The sequence below is a fragment of the Podarcis vaucheri genome, assembly GCF_965113315.1.
Source record: "Podarcis vaucheri genome assembly, chromosome: 2".
NCBI classification, from domain to species: Eukaryota; Metazoa; Chordata; class Lepidosauria; order Squamata; family Lacertidae; genus Podarcis; species Podarcis vaucheri.
The window spans coordinates 116,196,662-116,223,563 of NC_138760.1; the positions used below are offsets into that span (position 1 = coordinate 116,196,662).

General features: G+C 43.4%; 2 protein-coding genes and 1 long non-coding RNA gene across 5 annotated transcripts; 2 read left to right on the plus strand and 1 right to left on the minus strand.

Annotated features, from left to right (window-relative positions):
• The first annotated feature begins 2,157 nt into the window (after positions 1-2,157).
• LOC309525201 (killer cell lectin-like receptor subfamily F member 1) lies at positions 2,158-13,027 on the plus strand. 2 transcript variants are annotated; one of them, XM_082210704.1, is made up of 6 exons: positions 2,158-2,357; positions 6,208-6,297; positions 7,720-7,857; positions 9,214-9,368; positions 10,465-10,574; positions 11,854-13,027. In XM_082210704.1, exons 1-6 carry the CDS (start codon positions 2,273-2,275, stop codon positions 11,996-11,998), a joined length of 723 nt encoding a protein of 240 aa, XP_082066830.1. In that variant the 5' UTR covers positions 2,158-2,272; the 3' UTR covers positions 11,999-13,027. The 2 variants fall into 2 exon arrangements, with proteins under 2 accessions (XP_082066830.1, XP_082066831.1); XM_082210705.1 differs by lacking the exon at positions 6,208-6,297 and having other exon boundaries at positions 2,159-2,357.
• A 1,241-nt stretch (positions 13,028-14,268) lies between these two features.
• On the plus strand, positions 14,269-17,097 carry LOC309525393. The gene is made up of 2 exons (XR_014216217.1): positions 14,269-14,703; positions 15,992-17,097. It is a non-coding gene; the product is annotated as an uncharacterized lncRNA (long non-coding RNA).
• A 1,562-nt stretch (positions 17,098-18,659) lies between these two features.
• LOC309525238 (C-type lectin domain family 2 member D-like) lies at positions 18,660-26,832 on the minus strand. Of its 2 annotated transcripts, XR_014216116.1 has the most exons (6): positions 26,423-26,832; positions 24,886-24,981; positions 23,439-23,638; positions 21,815-21,912; positions 20,332-20,551; positions 18,660-18,976 (listed from the first exon to the last, which is right to left on the minus strand). XR_014216116.1 is itself a non-coding variant. In XM_082210764.1 (5 exons), exons 1-5 carry the CDS (start codon positions 26,517-26,519, stop codon positions 20,407-20,409), a joined length of 636 nt encoding a protein of 211 aa, XP_082066890.1. In that variant the 5' UTR covers positions 26,520-26,832; the 3' UTR covers positions 20,032-20,406. The 2 variants fall into 2 exon arrangements, 1 of the variants encoding a protein (XP_082066890.1); XM_082210764.1 differs by lacking the exon at positions 18,660-18,976 and having other exon boundaries at positions 20,032-20,551.
• Between the last annotated feature and the right edge of the window lie 70 nt (positions 26,833-26,902).

Consider the following 26,902-nt stretch of genomic DNA (forward strand, 5'->3'; position numbering starts at 1 on the left):
GAACATAGTTGATGGTCCATCAACTTTCACAGCACCTTCTCAATCTGTGCACTGGTTGCCTGTCTTGCTCCAAGCACTGATATTTTCCCACTGTTTTATTCCATTTCACTTTATGGAAGACAATCTTACTCGGCTATGAGTGATTGCCAAAGAAGAAGAAGACCATTTTCTAACAAGGTTCTCAACAATTTGCCCAGAAGTTGAACTTGCTTTATCAAGGCATAGCATTGACAACAATGCTTGGTGTCATTAAAAATTGTTTAGCCCTACACTGATCAACTTGCAAAGGCCAAACTTACAAAGTATTGCCATTTAACAACTACTGTATGGTGTGTGTTCATGTGTGCTGAACAAGCCTCTTCCTTGGTGAAGATTTTTTTTTTTTCATTTCAGCAAGCATTTTAAGTGAGTTTCCCTAATGTTATGGTTAATTTTAACTATTTCCAGTCAGTTATAATGAGTCTTAACCTTGCTGAATATTGCTTAGAAGGTGCATTGGTAAGAGGTTTATAAATGACTGAAATAAAAATAAATCATATTTTCGTTCTTAGAAAAGAAGTCAATCGGTCAATCATTTTATTTCTATGCTGCCTTTCCAAAGTTAACACCTGGAGGAAGAACGGTGGAAACCACCTGACTAAGAGCCCCCCAGGGATAGCGCAAAGGAAGAGGATTTGGATTGGGGCTCCTGGTGGTGGACAACTGGACACATCCCATAGAAGGAGAAGACCTGGGAGGTAGTAAAGATTGGCAGCTTGGAGGATGAGGGAAAGGAGGAAACAAGCTGGTGTCTCAGCACAGAGCAAAGGCAGGTGTCAGACTTAGCAGCAGTGTTTCTCCTGAAAGCCTTGCAGCACCTCCCACTCCCAAGGCACGGTGTTTGCTCCACATGACAGAGCACCACAAATCCAACTCAATGGTGTAACATTGGAAAATGTTGGTAACTTCTCCTACCTAGGCAGTTATCTTTCCACAAGGGCCAACATTGATGCCGAAATCCAGCATCGCATGAGCTCTGCGAGTGCGGCTTTCTCCTGATTGAAGTGCAGAGTGTTTGAGGACTGGGACATTCGCAGGGAAACCAAAATGCTTGTTTACAAAGCTATTGTACTACCAACCTGACTATATGCTTGCGAAACATGGACCACTTACAAACGCCATCTCCAACTCCTCAAAAGATTCCATCAACGGTGTCTCTGAAAAATTTTACACATCAATTGGAAAGACAGGCGAACTAATATCAGTGTACTGGAAGAAGCAAAGATCACCACTGTCGAAGCAATGATTCTTCAACATCAACTTCGTTGGACTGGTCATGTTGTGCGGATGCCTGATGATCTTCTTCCAAAGCAACTACTCTATTCTGAACTTTAAAATGGAAAGCGTAATGCTGGTGGTCAACAAAAGAGGTTTAAAGAGTGTCTCAAGGCAAATCTAAAAAAAAGTAGAATAAACACTGACAACTGGGAAACACTGGCCTGTTAGCACTCCAGTTGGAGAACAGCCTTTACCAAAGATGTCATGGGCTTTGAAGACACTCGAACTCAGGACGCAAGGGAGAAATGTGCTAGGAGGAAGGCACGCTTGGCAAATCCACACCGTGATCAACTCCCACCTGGAAACCAATTTCCCCACTGTGGAAGGACGCGTGGATCCAGAATTGGCCCTCACAATCACTTATGGACTCATTGTTAAAACCGTGTTTATGGAAGACAATCTTATTCTGCTACGAGTGATCGCCAAAGAAGATGTATGTATGTATTTATTTATGTATGTATATATGTATAAATAAATAAAATAATTACTAACCAGACATGAACTTTTACCATGTAAATTTCTTTTTAAGTGCATGTTAAACTGGTTGATTTTATCCACATTTCGGCAATTTATCTCTGCTGATTTCAGTTTCTTTTCTTATTGCTTCTTTTTTCTTATTGCTGTTTTTAATGAGCCACTTAAAGATGTTTTTTAAATAAGCGGTGTGTGAATCTTGCTAAATAAATAAAATAAAAGGCAGACATCTATTTTGATGAGGAAGAAAAAGGAGCCATCTGGATTCTTGTTACCCTCACCTTTCTGCACCAGGAAGCTCTGCTTCAGTTTTTCAAAGACCAGAAAACTTAACCTGACTTCAACTACATTGGTTAGCAGCAGCGCTTCCTTCAACGAATTACATTGGTTGGCCGGCTTGACTAATATATACACTTCCCTTGCAGCAGCTAAGTTGTCCCATATCACACACAGTCTCTTGGCCTTCTTTGCTTCCAGCGGAATGACAGATGGCTCTATCTATGTTGACCTTGCTCTCCCTTCAGCTCCAACCTCTGCCAGGCTGCTTCACCCCTCGCAAGGATCAGGTAAGTTTTAATGTTGGGGAGCGGGGAGAGGGTGTTTTTTTCGCAAGGCTCCAAGCTGTTACTTACAGCACGGAAAAAACAGCAGGTCTGCAGGGGCTGAAATATTTTTAGAGCAAATGTAGGAGGGTGAGCAAATGTAGGAGGGTGTGTTTTTAGAGCACAGAAGGAGGGTGCGTTGCCTTTTGTGTGAGCACGTAGTTAGTCAAAATAACTAACTGTAGAGGGTTGCTATAAAGATGGGCACTTCAGCAATATTTCATTTTCATATCTTTATTAATCTAAAATAAATACATTACAGACGTGAATACAAGTAAGCAAACATACAATCAAACAAACAAATAACAGAAAAATCAAACAAACCACCACACTATAAGCTATAAGAAGATTAATATATCATCATATATACTCCTGGTATTGAACACAATTATAAAATTTATAGAAAAGAAATTTAAAACTGACTTCCAATTAATCTCACTGTACTTTGTCTGTCCAACCCACTGCAATGCAGGAATCTCAACTAAAGCATCCATGACAAGTGGCCATCCAACCTCTGCTCAAAATCCTTCCAGGAAAGAGAGTCTGCCGCCTTCCTAGGGAGTCCGTTCCACTGTCAAACAGCTCTTACTGTCAGAAAGTTCTTGGTGATATTTAGTTGGAATCTCCTTTCTTGTAACTTGAAGCCACTGGTTCAAGTCCTAGCCTCTGGAACAGGTTAAAACATGGGTAGGCAAACTAAGGCCCGGGGGCCGGATCCAGCCCAATCACCTTCTAAATCCAGCCCACAGACAATCTGGGAATCAGCGTGTTTTTACATGAGTAGAATGTGCCCTTTTATTTAAAATGCATCTCTGGCTTATTTGAGGGGCATAGGAATTCGTCCCCCCCCAAAATATAGTCTGGCCCCCCACAAGGTCTAAGGGACAGTGGACCGGCCCCCTGCTGAAAAAGTTTGCTGACCCCTGGGTTAAAACAAACTTGCTTCATCTTCCATGGGACAGGCCTTTAGATATTCGAAGATGTCTATCCTATCTCCTCTCAGTCTCCTTTTCCCCACATACCCAGCTCCTTCAACCCTTCCTCCTAAGTCTTTGTTTCCGGACCCTTGACCATCTTGATTGCCCTCCTCTCCACACGTTCTAGCTTCTCAATATCCTCCTTAGATATTGTTAGACCACAGCTCCTATCAGCCCTAGTCAGCATGGTCAATAGGCAGGAATGAAGAAAACGGTAATCTAGAAACATCCGAAAGGCTTCAGGTTCCCTACTGCCACCCTGTCCAGTTCCTATATTTTATTTATTCTAAAACTTATATCCTGCTTATCTGCCCAACAGAAGACTCTCAAAACACATGCAAATTTAATAAGCAAATATATGATAATAAAAGAGCAGGGGGAAATGACAAGCCTTCTTGAGGGAAGTAAAGCAATGCAAGCTATCTAGTTCTTAACGTTGGTGGGCATAAGAACACCAGAACTAGGGATGGGGAGAAATTCAGTTCAGTTTGCATTTGGAGGCAAGCTTACCCGATCTACACTTTCAGAAACAGCCACCCTTTGAAATGTGCCCTTTTCTGAATTTTGCAATTCAGTCCTGCAGCTGAGGAATGTGTAGTAATGTTAGGGTGAAGAGTTCATATACATGGCATAACATGCATTGCATTAGAAAAAAATGCTAGGCAAAATGTACATTTTTAAAAATGGAATACAGAAATGTGCCTATTATGGGAAAAATCAGACTAAGATGCTGAAGAATTCTCAGTTTGCTTAATTGCACAACTACATTTGTCATAAACAATAAACAAAGCATCATACATTTTTGTACACAAGTAATGTGTACAAAAATGTATGTACTGGGGTAAAAGTGTGCATTAAAATGCACATATTTGTGATAATAACAAGGCATTATATTAGGGGAAATTATTTTGCAAATATGTGTATATTTTGCAAAAGCATGTATATTAGGAGAAAGTCACACTGAAATGCTGGCTATTTTTTCACCAGCAAACAGATATGGAAATGTGGACTGGAAAAATGGAAAACTAAGAAACTGAAATGGACACATTTGCCCATCCCTAGCTATATGCCTTGCCCTCAGTGGAATAAATGCAGGGGGAAAGGGTTAAAAGGCTGTGCCCTTCCCCGGATGATAAGCTCCCATTTGCAGGCACCGTGCTTGCATTGTATAAATGCAAACCCACTAAATAAAGAATCACATGTAACCTCTTTAACCTACAGTTCCGGAGATCAGCGTGTGAAAGGAAGGACATGGTCAGACCTTGCTAAATTAAACCTTGTTGCTATATCTCTAGTGCAGCAGAACTGCTTCTTCTTTGAGCATATTCAGTGCTTCCCCCCCTAGAAAAATAGAGGCTGGTACTTACAATGAACTTGTTACAGTAAATGTCACATTTTCTATACCCAAAATAAGAGAGGTGCCGTACTCACCATGAAGTTGTTACCCTTTTTTTAACAACAACAACAAAAAGAGGTTCTGGTACTGTGTACCCTTGAGTAAAGGTACAGGTAAAGGGACCCCTGACCACTAGGTCCAGTCGTGACCAACTCTGGGATTGCGGCACTCATATCGCTTTAGTGGCCGAGGGAGCCGGCGTACAGCTTCCGGGTCATGTGGCCAGCAGGACTAAGCTGCTTCTGGTGAACCAGAGCAGCGCATGGAAACGCCGTTCACCTTCCCCCCGGAGCGGTACCTATTTATCTACTTGCACTTTGACGTGCTTTCGAACTGCTACCCTTGAGTACCCCATAAAAAAGCACCACCTAACCCTAACCCCAACCCTACTCCTAACCCTTAATGTAACCCTAACCCTACTTCCAACCCTAACCCTAAAACTAACACTGACCCTAAACCCAACCCTCACCCTACCTCCAACCCTAACCCTAACCCAACCCCTATTCTTACCCCCTACCCCTAACCCTAGAACCAACACTAATACTAACCCCAACCCTACCTCATACCTTAACCCTAACCCTACCTATAACCCTAACCATAAACCCAACTCTAACTCTAAACCCAACCCTAACATACATTTAACCCTAACCCTAACCCATCTCCAACCCTGACCCTTGTTAACACATTTTAATTTATTAGTAAAAGCTCCAAGGACCTGTCCAAAACTTTGTAAAGAACAAAACATAGCTATATTTCTGCTTATAAATACAATTATTCAAGCATAGATGACTCGAAATAACACTGGCCGTCTCTCTCCCTCCCTCGCTCCCTCCACCCATCTTGCCTTTTTCAAATCCAGACTGATGCAGAATTCTGGAGAAGAGAACTCAAAGGCTTTCACACTATTTTATAGCATTTCGCTTTGCCAAATACAGTCATACCTCGGGTTACAGACACTTCAGGTTGCGCTTTTTTGGGTTGCAGACTGCTGAAACCTGGAAGTACTGGAAAGGGTCAGCAGTCATGCATGCGCTGATGCGCTAAATTGTGCTTTGCACATGCGCAGAAGTGCCGAATCGCAACCCGCGTGTGCGCAGACGCGCCGCTGCGGGTTGTGAACTTGCATCCCGCACGGACCACGTTCGCAACCTGAGTGTCCACTGTAAAGGTATTCCCCTGATATGGATATGATGTTAAATAACTATTAATTTCAGGAGTGTTTTCTCATCTTGCAAATTGCGGAAAGCCCCAGGGACGCATTTCAGCCGAGCAAAAGCACACTAGGAGGGTGCAAGGCTGGAGGGGTTTGAGCCTGGGAAGAGGGGGAGGGTCACAAGGGGAGGGCACCCAGAGAAGCCTTGAGGGCCAGATTTGGGCTTCAGGTCTGAGGTTCTGTACCCTTGTGTTGGGGAACCTAGTATTAATAAAGTCGAATTTACAGGTGCCTCACCACATTCTCTGGGGCGACGGACTGCTCTCTGGATTGGATGGGGTGGAAATGTCATCCTAGGGGTCACTGTGATAGCCCTGTGTAAGTACAGAGCACTTTTATTTATTAATTTGTTTCCATTTCTAGGTTGTTTCTTGTGAAGTGACTTAACAATAGAACCATCAACCATTTAAAACAGCAACAGCAATGGCAGAGATATCAAATATGAAACAATTAAAGACAAATATAAAAACCCATTTTGAATCCAACACAGATACAGGCTGCAATGAAAATCTGCGCTCAAAGGGGTTGTTGAAATAGGAAGGTCTTCGTTAATAGTCAAAACATAATTTGGCAGTAGTTCCTGGGAGCAAAGGTGGCCTGTTCCATTTTGCCTCTGAGGTGAAACAGGGAATGTGCCACCCTCTGCCAAAACCATTGCATTCTGCTCAAAAATTGTACAAAAAAGGAACAGGTCAGGGTATTTTCATACTTTAGAATATATATATAATAAAGCCAATAGAGTATTTCGTATAAACAGATTTTATCGTACTGTACTGAGCTGCAACATAAAAACAGGTTATATGTTCAGAAGTTCATAATGCAGGGGTACCTTAGTTTTCGAACACCTCCGTAGTCGAACGTTTCGGAACTCGAACGCCGAATACCCGGAAGCAAATGCCTCAGTTTTCGAATGTGCCTCGGAAGTTGAACAGGAAATGCGGCTTCCGTTTTGAGTTTTCCGTATTGAGGCTTCCGCTTTCAGTGTTCAGTTTTCAAACGTTTTGGAACTCGAACGGACTTCCGGAATGGATTGTGTTTGAAAACCGAGGTAGCTGTAACTGGTTCACATTGCAATAAACTAACAAGGGAAAATAATAATAATAATAATAATAATAATAATAATAATAATAATAATTTTTTTTTGCTTTGTTTCCTGTTTACTGCTTGTGAACAAATAAAGGTGTCACAGTGTAGTAGCTGTACCAGCTTGGCCCCACAACTGTGGGTGTCTGGGGCCGTGGGTGCCATGTAGCGTGTACCAAAATTTGTGGGTGCCCGGCCCCTTCATGGGTAATTTTGTGGGTGCTTGGGCACCTAAGACCTTAGGGAGTTGGCACCTATGCAGTGTAGTGAGTTGACAGAAAGTGTGACTGCAGTTGTTCTTGAGTGGCTCAGTGTCTGGCCATTTAAGTTATTGTCAAAAACTGGGTTGTCTGGTTTTCACAGCCTAAAGATTTGTCTTGAACAATTGATCATACATGAGTTCTAAATATTAGAAAGTTACAGGCAGTCTTTCCGAACATGAGCTGTTATCTTAAAGGACATACTGTGATATTCTCCTTTAATTAAAAAAACCAAACAAACACGTTTTATTTCAATGGTGAAGGGAAAATCCAAGGGGAACACTGGATTCAAGAAAGGAAGAGAAAAACAATTAGGTACCATAACAAAAAACACTAAACATTCTTTGAATTTCTTCGCAGTTTGTTGATCACTTAAAATTAACCTCCTTTTATGAAGGTTTTCAGACATGGAACCTCATGGGTGAACTGGAGAAATCCTGTGTCCCTCAGGGTGAAATGGAAAATAATCTATGCCTAGAGAATGTGACTTCGCTGCAGCAATTTTTCTGTAAGCCGCTTGAAAACAGCTCAGCAGGTAACTGGAGTGTTGTTTCTCAATAAGGCTCAAGGAACACATATCAAAAAAATGGGGGCTGCTGCCTTTTGGGACTGGGGGCGGGGTAGAAGGCGGGAAGACCACAGAGAGAGGGAGCCACAGTCAAAGAGAGGCTGAGCCAACTAATTGTCGTTTTGTCCCTATCCTCTTCCCAAACAAATACAGTGGTACCTCGGGTTACATACACTTCAGGTTACAGACTCAGCTAACTCAGAAATAGTACCTCGGGTTAAGAACTTTACCTCAGGATGAGAACAGAAATTGCGACAGCGGGAGGCTCCATTAGCTAAAGTGGTGCTTCAGGTTAAGAACAGTTTCAGGTTAAGAACAGACCTCCAGAACGAATTAAGTACTTAACCCGAGGTACCACTGTATGTCAGCATCGCCCTAGAGCCAGTGCACCAACTGGACTCATGTACCTCAACCCCGACTGGGCTGGGCGAGCTGGGTAGCACCGCCAGAGACCTCCTTCCCGCAGGAAACGGTCACAGTGCTGTGGACTCACAGCTCAGAGCCGAGAGCACCGGATTCACTGTCTCAATAATTCAGTCGTTGCACAGCAGAGTTTTGCAGAGTCTTGCAGAGTATAAACCACTCGGAGAGCAGCTCTGTAGAATATCTTCCTTTTATTCTATAACTACAACTATGATACAAAGCTATATACAGAGCTGACTATTCTGAGCATAAAGCAATGCTACACTGAGAGTCTGCAGCTGCTCTTAGCAGCAATCTTATCTCTAGGATCCCTAACACTCTCACTCTCTCCGATGCACTGACTGACTGACTGACTCTCACTCACACACAGAGATATGTTGCTGGGCAGAATAAGTAAATAGGCAGGACACGCCTCCTCTTCTCTGTGGAGAGTCAGCAGAGACCATCAGGAGATGGTCAGGAGATTCTTGGGTATGGGAGGGGTGAAATCTCCTCATCCTCCCCCATTTCATCCGACCATTTCAAGAATCTTTAACATAACTGCAATTTACACATACACTCCAAAAGTTGTTCTTTGCTTACAACCTTGGCTAACATATCTGTAGGTATCTCTTTTCCCGGCATATAAAACACTTTTACAATACCATTGAATAAGCAGCTTCTGGAAAAATCTTCACACACATTTCACTAATCCACTTTTCGCCTTCACACACAATAAGGTATTAAATCGTGTTTTTAATATTATAATATTCTGTTGGGAGCCGCCGAGGTACCACTGTACAAAGAAAAGTTCATTGTGTAGGCTTGCTCCTGTCAGTTACAAACCATGGTTTGTCATTTTATCTGGTGTAAACTTGCAATTTTTTATGCTTCCACCCGCCCACCCTGCCCTACTCCCAGAGAGTTCTGACTGCGCAGTCTGCCCTGAGAATTGGTTCCGTCTCAACAGCAAGTGCTACTGGTTCTCCAGTGAAAAAGGAGACTGGACCGAGAGCAAAGACAACTGCAGAACAAAAGACTCTCGATTGTTGGTGATACAGAATCAAGAAGAAGTGGTAAGTAAATAAGAGTTAGATCCACATTCTTTATTGATGGGGTGGAGGGGAGCCACTGCCAAGATGAGTACCGTTACATCTTGTATATATTTATTGTGGCAATTATAGTCTGCACTTTTGAAATCCAAAGATAAATAAAGGGGGGTAAATGTATTCCACTGCGTTTCAATTACATCGTTTATCTAACACAATGTACATAATGCATCTAATATGTGACTCTGTAGTGTAGTGGGCTGGCCAAATAATTTTAGGATATGCTAGGAATCTACCACAAGGGAACTTTTCATTCCCTTATACTGGGACTCTGTTTGATTTTACTTACAGCCAAACTAAAAATTATGTTCAGTCACATGCAGTTTCTTTTTCAAAATACAATAGGGAGCCTTGGGAAAGATTAGGGGGCCACTGAAATAGCTTATTTAACCTTTTTTTTGGTTCCTCAGCTCCCATTGCAGGGTGCCAGGAAATCTGCATTACACATTTGAGGAGTAAATCCTTTAAAATTCACAGTTCTATGAATTTTGAAGTGCAATTCCTCCTTTCAGTTTCCCATATTGCTTTCTTTCTTTCTTTCTTTCTTTCTTTCTGATTAAAAAAACATAGTCATACCTCGAGATAAATGTGCTTCAAGTTGAGTATTTTTGGGTTGGGCTCTGTGGCGACCCGGAAGTAACGTTACTTCTGGGTTTCGCCGTGCACGCATGCACATACAATCAAAATGCCGTCACGCGCATGCGCAGAAGCGGTGAAACGCAACCCGCGCAGACGCGGGTTGTGTTTGCTTCAGGATGCGAACAGGGCTCCAGAACGGATCCCGTTTGCATCCCAGGGTACCACTGTAGTTCCCATGAAAATTCAACAGCATACTTGTGCATACTTGTTTCCTTCAGCACCATAATTCAAAAGCATCAATTCTTCGGTGATTAGCCTTCTTTATGGTCCAGCTCTCACTTCCATACATCACTACTGAGAAAACCATGGCTTTAACTAGACGGACCTTTGTTGGCAAGGTGATGTCTCTGCTTTTTAAAATGCTGTCTAGGTTTTTAAGATGCTGTCTAGATACTATAGTAGAGACTAATTGCATTGTTTACAGGACTTCATACTGCGTAATACCCAATATCCACTGCTTTGGATTGGATTACAAGCCACACCTCCTGACTGGAAATGGACCTGGGTGGACGGCTCCCCGTTAGATGACAAACTGTGAGTATCTCATCTTACTCTGCAGAGCAGTGAGGAGGACCAGATCTTCATCTCCCCAAATCCTCTGCTCAGTCTTATGCCATGCTAATGACATCAGGTCATTGACACCTGTCAAAATACACCGTTTTAGTGTACCCTAAAGTCCCAAGGTGAGTTACAACGTTAAAACACAGTTGAAAACAACTTACGACCACAGAAATAAGGTGGGTCCTAAAAACATACCCTTCGAATATCAGAAACCAAGGTAGAGGTGACTCTTCTGTATCCACCAGAAGCTGTATATATAATGAAAGATGCCAAAGGCACCTCTGAACTACCTGGTGCTCACTTGTGCAGCTCACTAGGTAATCTTGCACCAGTCTCTCAGCAAAATCTATGTTTGGTCTGTGGCCTTTTAGAAGTGGGCAGGTTGGGTTTTTAAAAAATGTATTTCTTTTTTCCTCTTGGTTTTTTCCCTCTTTTATCCTAGTGAGGGGTTTTGTTTGTTTGTAAGTTGCTTTTAGTTGCCCTAGGCAAAATAAAGTGACTCACAAATTTAATATATAGTAAATAAATGCCTCACAAGGTTATTGTGGAAATAAGTGAAACAATTTTGCACTGCCTTGAATTTCTTTGCAAAAGGGCAGAAAGAAGAGGGCATACTTCCACACCCTTCAAAGAGAAATGCGTGCAAGTTCTCCTCCTGTGGTTCACTGGGAGCATGAGGGAAAACCTTAGTTAAACCACAGGAAGTTCTTGCAGCCCAGGGAAACTCACTGGCAAAACATTTGAGAACCCCAAGTCTTGATTCCACATGATAGGATCGCACCTAATGGGCAAGCCTGGGCAACGCAATTGTGCAGTGAGTAATAACAACAAACAAACAACAACAACAACTATTATTATTATTATTATTATTATTATTATTATTATTATTATTTAAACTTTGCCCATATGGCTTGGTTTCCCCAGCCACTCTTGCTGGCTCCCAGAAGAATATTAAAAACACAATAAAACATCAAACATTAAAAACTTCCCTAAACAGAGCTGCCTTCAGATGTCTTCTAAAAGTCAGTTTGTTGTTTATTTCCTTGACATCTGGTGGGAGGGCCTTCCACAGGGCAGGCGCCACTACCGAGAAGGCCCTCTGCCTGGTTCCCTGTAACCTCTCTTTTCGCAGTGAGGGAACCGCCAGAAGGCCCTCAGAGTGAGTCCTGCCCCTCTCTCGCAAAGAATGGCCAAGCAGGTGGATATGTTCCGCCTTTGACAAATGCTGTTGGCTTTCTCCTTCCTTTTGCAGGTTGAAAGACCTAGCTCCAGCTCAAGAAAACTGCTGTGGGAGACTTAACGGGAACAAAACTATTTCTGAGACATGTACTACTGTAGCCAGATGGGTCTGCGAAAAGAAAGCTCTTCAAATAACTACAAGGACCAGAGGCCATTGAGTACCCCTGCTTCTCGCCCTCTCTGCCTCACCAACTTCTCTTGATCCAATCGGCTGAGTGATATTGAAGTCACCTGGTCAAAATACGATGGGCTCCTCTGATGACAGGGGTGGTTTGGGGAGGTTGGACAGCCTTGGCCTTCGGCTAAAGATCTGAGTTCCGTGGGGGATTTGGGAGCCTTCAGAAGTTGAATTCTTAAAGTATTGTTGATAATAAAAGAACAAGCATTTTTTATTATGTCTACTCACAATGGGTTCTGGATTTCTAGGTTTATAGACAATATAATACAAGTGGCTGAAGCACGCATCAAAGGAGGACTAAGAGCCAAAATGCTGTGAAGCAATATTTATTACAAAGTTTTGTTGCAAAGGAGCTGACTTAAAAAAAATAGAAATACTAGTTTTCTCTCTTTAGTGTTTCATTTACAACATTGGGAAACAAAATTTTTGTTGCATTGACACCTGCAGTTGTTCTAACCTAATTTCAACATGCTGATTTCATATCTGAAGTTGGTTTTGTTCTGTAAGCTCTAGGTTTTTTTGCAATTCATGTTTTTCACTTTTCACCATAATCTTTGTTTTTCACAATGCAAGAATTCAATATTTTATTAAACACATAACCAAAGAAGTACAATATAAGTATAAATGTAAGAGACTTATATAGCATTGAACATGACATGTATAGCATTGAAAATGACACGTATATCTATGTACAATTGGAGGTATGCAAAAAAAAATGTATTCACTTGGGATACACAGTAAACTGGAGAACAATTTTTTCCCCCATTTTCTTTTGCATGAGATTTTTCAACTGTTCTTATATGTTCTCTCAATGCTGATTTCAAATCTGAAATCGATTTTTGTGTACGTGCTATAGTTATCTTTCAATTTCTGACTTTTGTCTGTGTGTCATATTTGCACTGGGGATAAGTGGACACTGACACATTGATCTACCCTAACCACATGGTAATTATTGTTTTGCAAACTTAATTTTTCTTTATTTTTATAGTTTTGTAACCAAAATATTTTTCAGATTGGACCATGGCTTCTTCAAGTAGACAAAAATGTGTAAACAAGCCTGATGCCTTTTTTATGCTATTTTTGTCTGGTCAATATGAAGGGTATCGGCAAGAAAAACTGACATTTTGTCGTCTATCCCAGTATTCCTTCAGCAATTAGACCTATCCCACACTCTGAGGAACTCCCAATTCCAGTTTTTAAGGGGTTTGTCTCTTCTGAAGATGAAGGAAGTGAACATGGTGAGGAGCACAACTGGACCATCTGTGTGGATCTCAAAATGGTCAACTTCTTGCTTGGACAACAGAAAGGCTTTACCAAGTACATTGGTACCTCGGGTTAAGTACTTAATTCGTTCCGGAGGTCCGTTCTTAACCTGAAACTGTTCTTAACCTGAAGCACCACTTTAGCTAATGGGGCCTCCTGCTGCTGCTGCGCCGCCAGAGCACAATTTGTGTTCTCATCCTGAAGCAAAGTTCTTAACCTGAGGTAATATTTCTGGGTTAGTGGAGTCTGTAACCTGAAGCGTATGTAACCCGAGGTACCACTGTATCTGAATAGCAACTGCTTGTAGATACCACTGGGAAACCAAAATAGCAGTCCTTTGTGTGATCCTTGGGTTCTCGCCAAACCATGGGAACCCCAAAAGGCATACTCTTCCGTTTTCCTTTAGTCCAGTCTCTAAGTATTTCCTCACAATTGTGACAAACAATATACGGAGCCCATTTCTTGCCTTGGTGGCCCAGGGGGATTTCAAAATAGCTGTTATAGGCACGCCTCACAAACGCTGTTATGTTGCATCTTTGACGAGGAAGTGCGTAGCAGCCACATACATAACAAAAGGCCTCAGGTTTGTTTACACATTTTTGTCTACTTGAAGAAGCCATGGTCTGATTTGAAAAATACAATTATTTAGGCTGCAAAACTATAAAAATAAAGAAAAATTAAGTTTGCAAAACAATAATTACTATTTGGTGAGGGTAGATTAACGTGTCAGTGTCCACAAGGCAGCATATTGGGTTCTTCCCCACTCCATTTCATCCTCACTAGAACCCTGGGAGGTAGGTTAGTCTGAGAGACAGTGTCTGGTCCAAGGTCTTGTGGCGAATTTTGTCGCTGAGCGGGGATTTGAACCCTGGTCTCGCAGGTCCTAGTCCAACACTCTAACCGTTACACCAAACTGTCTCAGTGCTGTCACTTATTACAAACCTTCAAAATTCAGCCTAAAACTTCAATATTACAGTGGTGCCCCGCAAGACGAAATTAATTCGTTCCGCAAGTTTTGTTGTTTAGCGAATTTTTCGTCTTGCGAATCACGAATTCCCATAGGAATGCATTGAAAATCAATTAATGTGTTCCTATGGTCAAAAAAAGTCCAAACAAAGCCAAATTTGGTACAACAACAGTTTATTAACTGCTCTTTAAAGTCACACATACTGTAAAGAGCAGTTCAAAAACTGAAGGGAAAATAAATTAACTTTATAAACATGACAGAAAAACATTTAAAAATCAACAAAGTGCACAGTACATACATTTTTTAAGACTCTGGGGGACCACTCGAAGAAGGCTCTTCTTCCACTCTTTGCTTCTTGGTCAAGAACCTGTTCATAGTCTGCTGCTTCATCCGCCTTTTCAGCAGCTCCCTGAAAGGCGACATGACCCTCGTATCAAAAAAGTTCCCAATGTCATGTGCCACGTGCTTCTCAGGGTGGTGTTGCTCTGTAAAAGTCTGCACCTCCTTCCACTTCAGGCAAATGTCCCTCAGTTTTTTGGAGGACAGCCGTTTCTCAGTTGCTTCCTCCTCTTCCAGTAAGGCCTGCTCCTGCGCAGCCTCTGCCTGCAGTTCGACCAGCTCCACGGTGGTCAGCTCGTCGTCGTGCTCCTACACCAGCTCGCAGACGTCCTCCTCCATGACCTCCAGGCCCATGGTCCTCCCCAAGGCAACAATGTCCTGCACCACTGTTGACTCTGGTGCATCAGAGTCACTTGGTGCCACACAGTCCGGCCACAGGCTGCGCCAAGTGCAATTCAAATTTCTCTGGCTGATCCCTTTCCAGGCCGTGGTGACCATCTTCAAGCAGGTGACGATGTCGAAGTGGACCTTCCAGAATTCCTGCAGGGTGATGGTGGTGCAGTCAGTCACCTCGAAGCATCGCCTGAAAAACTCCTTGGTGTAGAGTTTTTTGAAATTGGCGATGACCTGCTGATCCATCGGCTGGAGCAGTGGCGTGGTGTTAGGCGGCAGGAACATGATGTTGATGAAGCTGAACTCCTCCAACAAGTCCACCTCAAGGCCTTTAGGATGGGCAGGAGCATTGTCCATCAGAAGCAAAGCCTTCAGCGGCAGGTCGTTGTCCAGCAGGTACTGCTTGACAGCAGGGCCAAAAGCAAGATTGACCCAGTCCACAAACAGCACACGTGTGACCCAAGCCTTGCTGTTGGATCGCCACATGACACTCAGCCGCTCCTTGTTGATCTTGTGTCTCTTGAAGGCCCGTGGGTTCTCCGAGTGGTACACCAGCAGGGGCTTGATCTTCAGGTCGCCGCTTGCGTTGGCACAGAAGAGCAGGGTCAGACGGTCCTTCATGGGCTTGTGGCCAGGCAACTTGGACTCCTCCTGAGTGATGAAAGTCCTTTTGGGCATCCTCTTCCAAAACAGCCCGGTCTCGTCGCAGTTGAAGACCTGCTGTGGAACGTAGCCCTCCGTCTTCACAACCTCCAGGAACTCCGCTGCAAAGTCTTCAGCCGCAGGAACATCAGAACTGGCAGCCTCTCCATGCCTGACCACGCTGTGGATGCCAGATCTTGTCTTGAACCGTTCAAACCAACCTCTGCTAGCCTTGAAGACTTCTGGCTCGGCTGAGGTTCCTGGCTGTTCCCGGATGAGGTCAGCGTGCAAGGCCTTGGCCTTCTCACTAATGACGGCCTCAGACACTGTGTCCCCTGCACGCTGCTTCTCTTCTATCCAGATGAGCAGCAACTTCTCGACCTCCTCCAGAACAGCTGGGCGGTTCTTCACGATCCTGGTGACTCCCTTGGCTGTATCAGTCGCCAGGATCTTCTCCCTCATCTTCAGGATGGTCCCGATGATTGATGGATTCCTCCCATACTCCCTGGCGATGTCCGTCACACGCATTCCGCCGCCGTGCTTCCGGATGATCTCCTTCTTCATTTTCAGCGTCACCTTCTCCTTCTTCCTCTCGCCGGCCACCGCAGCAGCAGTCTTCTTGGGTCCCATGGCAGCACAGCTCTTACCTTCGTAACTCAGAAAAAGAAAAAAAAAGTGATGTGCTTCAAATCCAAAAAATACAAAAGCACCCAGCCACCCACCACACAGAAATTAAAACCCAGAACCCAGGCCTTGAATCCCAAGCACCCCAACCCAAAATCCAAAATCCAAAAACCCCCCAAAAAGTTTTAAAAGTTTAACTTACCAAATGGATGCAAGAGAAGTTCTGGAAAAGCTTCAACAATCAATCACCGAAGTCTTCAGAAACCTCAAATGCCTGCAAAATAAGTTTTGGAAAAGCTTCAAAAATCACCAATGTCTTCAAAAACCTCAACTGCTCCCACAGACACCCACCCACCCACAACACAGAAATTGCAAACCCCTCCCCAACTGCTCCCCCAGCCCCTCCCCAACTGCTGCAAACCACTCCCCAACTGTTCCCCCACCCAGACAAAAAAAATTTCAAAAAATAACAACATGGCCCAATGGTCCCAGATTCCTGCAGAAACCTCCCCAACTGTTCCCCCAGCCAGCCAGCACTCAGAAATTCAAACTCAGAATTTTTTTTTTGAAAAAAAACCATCTTGCCCAATGGTCACAGAAAATCATAAATTTCCAAAAAAAACCCACAAGCCCCCAGATTCCTGCAGAAACCTCCCCAACTGTTCCTCCAGCCAGCCAGCACTCAGAAATTCAAACTCAGAAAAAAAATTGGAAAAAAAACAACCTTGCCCAATGGTCACAGAAAATCATAAAAATTCCCCAAACCCCCCCACAAGCTCCCAGATTCCTGCAGAAACCTCCCCAACTGTTCCTCCAGCCAGCCAGCACTCAGAAATTCAAACTCAGAAAAATTTTCAAAAAAAAAAACAACCTGGCCCAATGGTCACAGAAAATCATAAAAAAATCCCCAAAAAGGCCCACAAGCTCCCAGATTATCGCAACCCCCCCCACAACACCAAGTCCTTGAATCCCAAACACCCAAACCCAAAATCCAAAACCCCCCAAAAAAGTTTTAAAAGTTTAACTTACCAAATGGATGCAAGAGAAGTTCTGGAAAAGTTTTGGAAAAGCTTCAAAAGTGAGCAAAGTCTGAGAAAAGGCTACCAAACCACGTGCTAACAGTTGCTCCTCGAAGTCAAGTCGCAACTGCAGCTGTTCAAGCTAAGCACCCTTGGTTTTAACGGTTTTTAGACAAAGGAAACAAAGTCACGAGACGTTTTCGTCTTGCGAAGCAAGCCCATAGGGAAATTCGTCTTGCGAGGCAAATCGAAAACGGAAAAACCTTTCGTCTAGCGAGTTTTTTGTCTTGCGAGGCATTCGTCTTGCGAGGTACCACTGTACATTTGTTAGCCCAGAAATGGAAACAAAAAGAAATTCCAACGAAAGAAGAATGGCAGACGAAATTAATGGACTATGCAGAATTGGACAAAATGACAGAAAGGATTCGAAACCTGCGGGACCAGAGATTTACAGAAGATTGGAAGAAGTATATGAATTATTTGAAGAGCAACCGTAATCAACAAATTACGCTAGTAGGACTACAAGAAGCTTTGTAAGGAGAAATATACAAAGTGTTACAAAGTAGAAAAAGATAGATATTGGTTATGAGTTTGAAATGTAATAGGGAAGATAAGAAATGCATACTGAGAGATTAGATTGGAAGATTTTCACAGGATTGATGGAAGTCAAAAATTTGAAGATGGTTGTAGTGGTTGGGAGTTACTCGTGCGTTATCCTGCCCCGTTTGAGCATTGGATTGCCTGGTTAAACCCTCTGGACTGCACAGCCCATCTCAGCGTGGCTGCCCTTAGTCACTCGTGGAATCTGACTGTGGGCGTTTCTTAAAGCGCTGCCAACATAAGAGCTGTTTGACGCCCAAGCGTCTCCGCCTCTCACTGCGCGGGAGTCTCCTGCGCAGGGTGGCCGTGGGCAGCGGGGTGCTTGGGCTCTCCTCGCTAACTTCCAGCGAAGAGTCCTGGAGCCCCTGCACCTCCCTGTCCCGTTGCTCTCCTGGATCCCTGGTGTTACACTTATTCCCTTCCCCTTCTTCCCAGCTGAGTCTCCCCCTAGCACTGGGACCTTCTCCTGCAGAATCAGAGACCCTCTCCTTCTCCCGTGCCTCTGATGTCAGTTCCCTGACAATGGTGAAGAGGTGAAAAGGTTTTGGGGACTTATTTACGATGAATTTAAAAAAATATTGAAATACACCTTTCCCAAAAAACCCGAGGCTTTTCTCTTGGGAATGATTGGAGAGGAGATTAAAAAAGAAGATCAAATATTATTCCAGTACGCAACGGTCGCCGCCAGGATACTGCTAGCGCAAAACTGGAAAACTCCCAATATCCCAACCGTCAGAGAATGGCAAATTAAATTATTTGAGTATATAGAATTAGCAAAGATGACACAGAAAATCAGGCATCAAAAAAGTAGAAAGTTTATTAATGATTGGAACAAATTTGTAACATACAATGAAGCAAATCTAGGAAGTATTAAAATCGCAGTAGGTGAAACGTAAAACTTGCAGCGTACAGATTTGGTCAAATAAAACTGCAGAGAGGTATGGTGTGTGTATAGCTCAAGCCGAGATGGAGGGAAGTCAATTAGCGTTTTAGAGTTGATCTGTTTGTTTATTTGCTATATGTGTTGTTTTCGGTTCTTTTTCTTTCTTTTGTTGTTTGTATTTTTCTTTGTTTTGTTTCTTAATGCTTTTATGTTTTTTGCTGTAAAGAACTCAATAAAAAGAAATAAAAAAATTAAATAAATTTGAAGATGTAAAAGTATGTTTAATTACTGTTGAAAATAATATGTTTTATATATATATATATATATATATATATATATATATATATATATATATATGCAGGTTTTGGTGTCTTCGGGTGTCTTCCCGTGTAAGAGTCGGGGTGTCTGTGCGACGTTTCGACGAGGTCTCACTCGTCATCTTCAGGCTGGTGCTTTCGGCTTCTTGTTACTGGAACAGAGCAGAGTCTGGTGTTTGAGTTCCTATAAATACTGTTGAGGGGTGTGGTGTATAGCCTCCAACGTTCTGGGCAAAGAGGAAGTTCCTAGATTAGTGTGCCTTTTCTTCTTTTGTTCCTTAATTACTTGAGGGATATCTTGGGTGATTTCATGAGTGATATTCAGAATATCAATGGGTGGGTCATTAAGTGTAGATTAGTTGCTAAAGCTTTCGTGTCTTGACCTCTTGAGCTTGTGAAGAGTTTTTCTGAGAAGATGGCTGTGCTGCATTTAGTTGTGCTCTGGCTTGGCTTCGTGTATAGGGGCGAGCTATGGTATTGTGCCTTGTGCCAGCCAGAAGCCAAGCCAGAGCACAACTAAATGCAGCACAGCCATCTTCTCAGAAAAACTCTTCACAAGCTCAAGAGGTCAAGACACGAAAGCTTTAGCAACTAATCTACACTTAATGACCCACCCAGTGATATTCTGAATATCACTCATGAAATCACCCAAGATATCCCTCAAGTAATTAAGGAACAAAAGAAGAAAAGGCACACTAATCTAGGAACTTCCTCTTTGCCCAGAACGTTGGAGGCTATACACCACACCCCTCAACAGTATTTATAGGAACTCAAACACCAGACTCTGCTCTGTTCCAGTAACAAGAAGCCGAAAGCACCAGCCTGAAGATGACGAGTGAGACCTCGTCGAAACGTCGCACAGACACCCCGACTCTTACACGGGAAGACACCCGAAGACACCAAAACCTGCATTCCTGTACCCGTGAAAATCTACGAAAGCATATATATATATATATATATATATATATATATATATATATATACACACATGGCAAAATTCTAAGTGCACGTTGTCCTTTCCCTTACGATGAACTCCATTTCCATTTCATTTTGGTATCACTCCTTCTAAGCATTCTAACTGCATGGCTGAGTATTTTTCAAATACGAGATAATTAGTTTAAATTGTACCCCATCCTACTAGATGCTCCACAAAGCAGTTGCTGGGGAGTATCTAAAGCAGCCTCCAAGGCTGCCCAAATAGTACAAATTCTGAGTGTATTTGCATTTAAGAACAAATTCCTAGCCATACTTAGGGTGGTATCCTACCCACTTCATCCATTCGTCATCTTGGCTCCTTATTTTCTTGACTTTACTCACTCCAGCTCTCCTCCAGTGTTTGGGCTATGAGGCTGATAAACAATTAGAACTTGTACATGCAGAAGGTTTGCTGCAGATGCAAGGAAGTTCTGTGTGGCAGCCCGAGGCGGCAGCTATGGCTTCATTGTCAAGATGGACACATTCCCCACCTTTTCCTGCGATTCTGAGTCTGCAACACAATGCATCACAAACCTGTATCAAAGCAGCAGGCACATAGCTCAAGATGATCTTTCTTCAGGCTTTTTCTAAAGTCTAGCACAAAGGTGGTGGGTGGGAGAAAAACCTGGCAGACTAAAATAAAATGGCCCAGGAAAGGATGGAGATGTAAGCAGAGTTTAATAAAAGGAAACTAGCTCATTGTTGAAACATCTCTACTATAATACAGTGGTACCTCGGGTTAAGAACTTAATTCATTCCGGAGGTCCGTTCTTAACCTGAAACTGTTCTTAACCTGAAGCACCACTTTAGCTAATGGGGCCTCCCACTGCGCCACCACTACACGATTTCTGTTCTTATCCTGAAGCAAAGTTCTTAACTCGAAGTACTATTTCTGGGCTAGAAGAGTCTGTAACCTGAAGCATCTATAACCTGAAGCGTCTGTAACCCGAGGTACCACTGTATAATAATAATAACGATAATTTATTATTTATACCCCGCCCATCTGGCTGGGTTTCCCCAGCCGCTCTGGGTGGCTCCTGACAGAATATAAATAATGAAAATAAAAAGGGATAAAACATTAAAAACCTCCCTAAACAGGGTTGCCTTCAGGTGTCTTCTAAAAGTCAGATAGTTGTTTTTTTCCATGGCATCCGATGGGAAGGCGTTCCACAGGGCGGGGGCCACTACTGAGAAGGCCCTCTGCCTGGTTCCCTGTAATCTCTCTTCTTGCAGTGAGGGAACTTCCAGAAGGCCCTCAGAGCCTCTACAAGCTGATTTTCATGAAACTGATGACCAAAGATATGAATGCTTCAACAGGCCTCAATCACTTGTCATAACTGTGGTTCATACAATTTTTCAGGTTTTTCCTCTATCTAAGATTGCGGCCGTCAGCATATCATAAATGCGTCAAGATTATTGACAGCACACCAAAAATAATAAACAAATCCCTATAAAGTCTGCCATTGCTTTCTTATTTTAAATATTGTTTATAAATCCATCCGGTGCTTGGACTTATTGTAGGGGAAAGCGATCTATGAAAGAAAGCAAACTATGAAAGATAAAGGGAACTGTTTACCTACAGAGATTCAATGAAACTGAGTTTCTTATTCGGTATTTTTGGTATTGCGCCTGGCTTTCAGCTGCGCATAAATTTTGACATCTGATTCAGAATTATACTGGGAAGAATAACAGCCACAGAATCCATCCCGTTAACAGTGAATTGGCGAAGTTTTGGTTGCTGACGCCTCAGCACCGAAAACTGAAAGGGACTCACGTTGAATTTTCTCCATTTAGCCATTTCCAGGGTTGACCTGGGTCTCTTCTGAGACCGATCCAGAAGTCATGGTTGCCAGCAAGACGCTTCACATACTCCTTTGAAGACCAGAGAAAATGGATGTTAGAATTCTGCCCTGCGCTATTCACAGATAAGCACTTCGGCCAGTAAACACGCAGTCAACATGTCAGATGAAAATGTCAGCAAGTACACCTAGTTGATGATAACAGTCATGGTGGCCATTAATTTGATTTTGAATTGATTTTAGAATAAATTTCAATTAATTGATTGTGATTTTATGTAAACTGTGTTACTTTTATTGTTGTTGCCCAGCTTCGGCTGGGGAGGGTGGGATATAAATAAAATTTTATTGTTGTTGTTGTTGTTGTTATTAATATACAATAATAATATATAAAATTCATTTCAATGCGTTCAATGGGGCTTACTCCCTAGCATGTGTAATGCAGGAGTGGGCAACCTATTTTTCTCTCAAGGGCTGTATTCCCTTTGGGTTAATGTCTTGAAGCCACATGCTTGTTGTGGGTGGAGAGAAAGCCAATTGTCACAGAATCGTAGAGTTGGAAGAGACCCCGAGGGTCATCTAGTCCAACCCCAAAAGCAGGAATCTCAACTAAAGCATCCATGACAGATGGCTGCCCAACCTCTACTTAAAAATCTCCAAGGAAGGAGAGTCCACAACTTCACCAGTGCCCCTCCTTTCTCCCTGTTTCCAACACCCTTTTCTCTTTCCCCATCCTTTTCTTCACTTCCCTGCGGCTGCCATGGTGTATATACAATGGTAGCTAATCCTTTAAACTTCCAGTTCATGGACCCAACTAGGCCTCGGCTGGGTCCTAATTTCCCCATGACTCTGTTTGGCCCAACCACATCCACCTGTTATATCCTTGGCTTTATCAGTTGGCACCTGCAAAGCCCTGTGCCTTTGCTCCCCAGCTGTCAAAGTTGCCCACAGGCAGTCAGGATTTGAACTCTTGGCCGGATCCACTCCCACCCCTTACACACACTTATCAGAGATTATGCCTTGTTGAACTCAGTGGAAGTTACTTCTTTTTCTGTAGAATAATATTCTTATTGCTCGTGGGCTTTGCATGATATGTCATATAAACCAGGAGTTTAGTGACCCACCTTCTTTTTTTTTAAGTGAAGCAGCACCAGGAGTAGGAAATTTAGAGCAGAGAAATGACAGGAGTAGGGTTTTTTAAAAAATGTGTGATGCATAGTTGTATTTTTATGTTATGTTAGAAGCCGCCGGATTGGCTGGGGCAACCCAGTCAGATGGGCTGTAAATAAAATCATTATTATTATTATTTTCCATGCCCCATGTGCTTTTTCGCCTGGTAAGCAAGGATTATATATATTCTTTCTTTCTTTCTTTCTTTCTTTCTTTCTTTCTTTCTTTCTTTCTTTCTTTCTTTCTTTCCATCATTTCTCCAGATTGTCTCCAACACCAAAGTCGCTTTGCCCTTAAAGCAGCCACTGAAATTCTGCAAGATATTCTAGGTTACAATGCGTAGTTAACTCCATAGATAAGGCGACTCATTTCATCATGCTGCCTAAGAGGGGACGAGCATCACCCCTTGGTGCCAAAGGACCCCTCTCTTACCTGCTCCTCACTTTCAATCCTAGCCAAGGAGGCATTGTGTGACTCGCAGTAGCTTCTGCTGGAGTTCCAATTCCTTTTCTTCTTCGAAAAGTGATAGCACTTTCCCGCATAGCCAATCCAGTGATGTGGACATGGTAGACCGCAGAGCGCGGAGGGAACCAGCTGATGACCCGGTTGCTTGGCTTCTCTGGGGGCTGTCACTGTGGAAGGAATAGAAAACTGGGGTAACCTGCTGAAACCACCCATTTGGAGAGGCATACAGTGGTACCTCAGGTTACAGAGGCTTCAGGTTACATACACTTCAGGTTATAGACTCCGCTAACCCAGAAATAGTACAGTCCTGCACAGCCCTGACCTCGCCACCTTCTCAGCGCCCAGATCGACATGGCATTTTACCCCCACCAATTTCTTCTAAAATGCTCCACACAAGGGTACATGTGAACAAAAACGTAAAAAAAGACATGTGGCCATAGCTCAAAAACTTGACCTGATTGAGCAAAACCAATGTGATTTTTGGATTCAGCGCATCAGATTCGTCCTAAATCAACTGAAAAAAACGCAGACAACAAATTTGTTGTTGACCAGTGTTATCTGGGCGCTGAGAAGGTCAGGGCTGTGCAGGAGTGTCAGCTAGGCTCTGCTGCTGCATCCGCACTGCTCTGACCTCACCACCATACCACCCTCTAACCCAGGGGTCAGGGACTTTTTCAGCCATGGCCCGGTCCACTATCCCTCAGACCTTGTGGGGGGCCGGACTATACAGTGGTAACTTGGGTTACATACGCTTCAGGTTACAGACTCCACTTACCCAGAACTAGTACCTTGGGTTAAGAACTTTGCTTCATGTTGAGAACAGAAATCGTGCTCCGGCGGTGTGGTGGCAGCGGGAGGCCCCATTAGCTAAAGTGGTGCTTCAGGTTAAGAACAGCTTCAGGTTAAGAACAGACCTCCGGAACAAATTAAGTTCTTAACCCGAGGTACCACTGTATTATTTTTTGGGGTGTGTGTGTGGAAATGAACGAATTCCTATGCCCCACAAATAACCCAGAGATGCATCTTAAATAAAAGGAAACATTCTACTCATGTAAAAACACGCTGATTCCCGGACTGTCCACAGGCCGGATTGAGAAGGCGATTGGGCCGGATCCAGCCCCCGGGCCTTAGGTTGCCAATCGCTGCTCTAACCCTCTGGCTAAGCATCTCTTTCCCCCCAATGCCAGATGTTCCCATCTGTGGCCAAAGCACATGGTCTCAGTGTGTCCTTGTAAGAATATGGATCATTGAACTACTGATTTGGGGCAAGGCTGTCAGACATGGCAGTGGCTGAAAGCCAGGCAATAGCCAAAGTTCTGATTTTGAGAAGCTGGCTGAAGGCATGCAGCTACCTCAGACCCAAGAGGGAAGAGAAAAAGCTTAAGGGAGTAACACTGAGGTTCAGAAAACTTACCTGCTATAATGGTAATGGTGAGTGCGATGACCAGGAAAACGAGGATGCCTATGAGAATATCTTTAATTGATAGGTATTTCCAGATCTTGGGAGATGCTACAGAGGAAAGGGGGGAAAAGAAAAGCTAAACTCATAAGCATTTGTGAGAACTTAAGAAGGGCAGGCTGGATAAGGATCCCTCATAAGGGATCATGGGGGGAAAGTGAATCCCTTTTACTTCCCCAGCAAAAAAACAAACACTGGATCTGCTTAATCTACTCAGCTCATTCATTCTGGTCAAAAGGCAGAGCAGAGCAGAAGAATCTTTACTTGCATTAGCCACTAGCCATAGCAATAAAATAAAATAAAATATTAGAAGCCACTCAGAGTGGCTGGGGAAACTCAACCAGATGGGCGGGGTATAAATAAAAAATTATTATTATTATTATTATTATTATTATTATTATTATTATTATTACTGAAGATAGAGGTAAAAACTTAACTATAGAAAATACATTTTGGGAGTTTACACCAATACTCAAATAAGAGATCTTATTCTAATTGCCCCCACTAAAAACCTTGCAGTTTTTGCTGTCACCTGATCTGGCCAAAAGGAGAGAAAGCTGCCTCACCCTGCCTCACAGATCGGTGGCCATCTTGGGAAAAAACGAGAAAGCTGTAGCTGCTTTTAAGTTTTCCATTATAGCAAACGGAAAACCACGCTTGCAAGAGAAGAAGCTCTACTATACAAAGCGAGGTATACATCTGAGCAGACATGGCCTGGACTGTATAGTAAGGCAGTATTGGGAAGAGCAGAAACAATAGCCTCAAAGGCAGAGAGTCCAGTGCAATGCAGAGCTATAAGCAGGTCTTGAAGCCAAAGGGCTGTCATAAAGAAGCAAAGTGTTTAGGCGGCACCTGCAGGAACAAAGACTTGGAGCAAAGGAGATAATAGAATCATAGAGTTGGAATAGACCACAAGGGCCATCGAGTCCAACCCCCTGCCAAGCAGGAAACACCATCAGAGCTCTCCTGACATATGGTTGTCAAGCCTCTGCTTAAAGACCTCCAAAGTAGGAGACTCCACCACACTCCTTGGCAGCAAATTCCACTGTCAAACAGCTCTTATTGTCAGGAAGTTCTTCCTAATGTTTAGGTGGAATCTTCTTTCTTGTAGTTTGGATCCATTGCTCCGTGTCCGCTTCTCTGGAGCAGCAGAAAACAACCTTTCTCCCTCCTCTCTGTGACATCCTTTTATATATTTGAACATGGCTACCATATCACCCCTTAACCTCCTCTTCTCCAGGCTAAACATGCCCAGCTCCCTTAGCCGTTCCTCATAAGGCATCGTTTCCAGGCCTTTGACCATTTTGGTTGCCCTCCTCTGGACACGTTCCAGTTTGTCAGTGTCCTTCTTGAACTGTGGTGCCCAGAACTGGACACAGTACTCCAGGTGAGATCTGACCAGAGCAGAATACAGTGGCACTATTACTTCTCTTGATCTAGATGCTATACTCCTATTGATGCAGCCCAGAATTGCATTGGCCTGATGCCTTACCTGATGCCTCCCTTTGCTCAAGGTCAACATGCGGGTGGGGAGTGTCCAAATGCTCTTCCTCGGATTTTGATCCGGCTTCCATCTTTCCTGTAGCCATACAAGGTAAAAAGACTGTGCTCTCGCTCCTCTCAAGAAAAACTGCGTGGAGTTGGAAGGGACCGCGAGGGTCATCTAGTCCAACCCCGTGCGATGCAGGGATGTCACCACTTGTTCCCCCAACCCGTTTGAAACCATACCGGACCCTGCTTAGCTTCGCAAGTGGATCTTCGCAAGGTTCTTAAGCAGAGCTTGGAAGGCCATCTGTCCTGGATGCTTTAGCTGAGATAACTGCGCTGCAATGCAACGACACCCCCCCCCCTCCCAATCGTGGCTGGCGGTCCCCGCCGCTACTGTCGCCCCCACGCCGAGACCCCCCGCGGTCCCGATTCGCTGGTTTTTAATCGCCGTACCTGCACAGGTTAGCCCGTGCTCTGCCCGCGC

Bases quoted from the DNA above. Each gene is read 5' to 3' on its own strand.
- LOC309525201 (XM_082210704.1), top strand. From the start codon at position 2,273: ATGACAGATGGCTCTATCTATGTTGACCTTGCTCTCCCTTCAGCTCCA. The intron at 2,358-6,207 runs GTAAGTTTTAAT...TCGAATTTACAG, and splicing joins TCACCCCTCGCAAGGATCAG to GTGCCTCACCACATTCTCTG. The intron at 6,298-7,719 runs GTAAGTACAGAG...CCTTTTATGAAG, and splicing joins GGTCACTGTGATAGCCCTGT to GTTTTCAGACATGGAACCTC.
- LOC309525238 (XM_082210764.1), bottom strand. From the start codon at position 26,519: ATGGCTACAGGAAAGATGGAAGCCGGATCAAAATCCGAGGAAGAGCAT. The intron at 23,639-24,885 runs GTAAGTTTTCTG...TTCCTTCCACAG, and splicing joins CACCATTACCATTATAGCAG to TGACAGCCCCCAGAGAAGCC. The intron at 20,552-21,814 runs GTGAGTCCCTTT...ATTGTGTTGCAG, and splicing joins CTAAATGGAGAAAATTCAAC to ACTCAGAATCGCAGGAAAAG.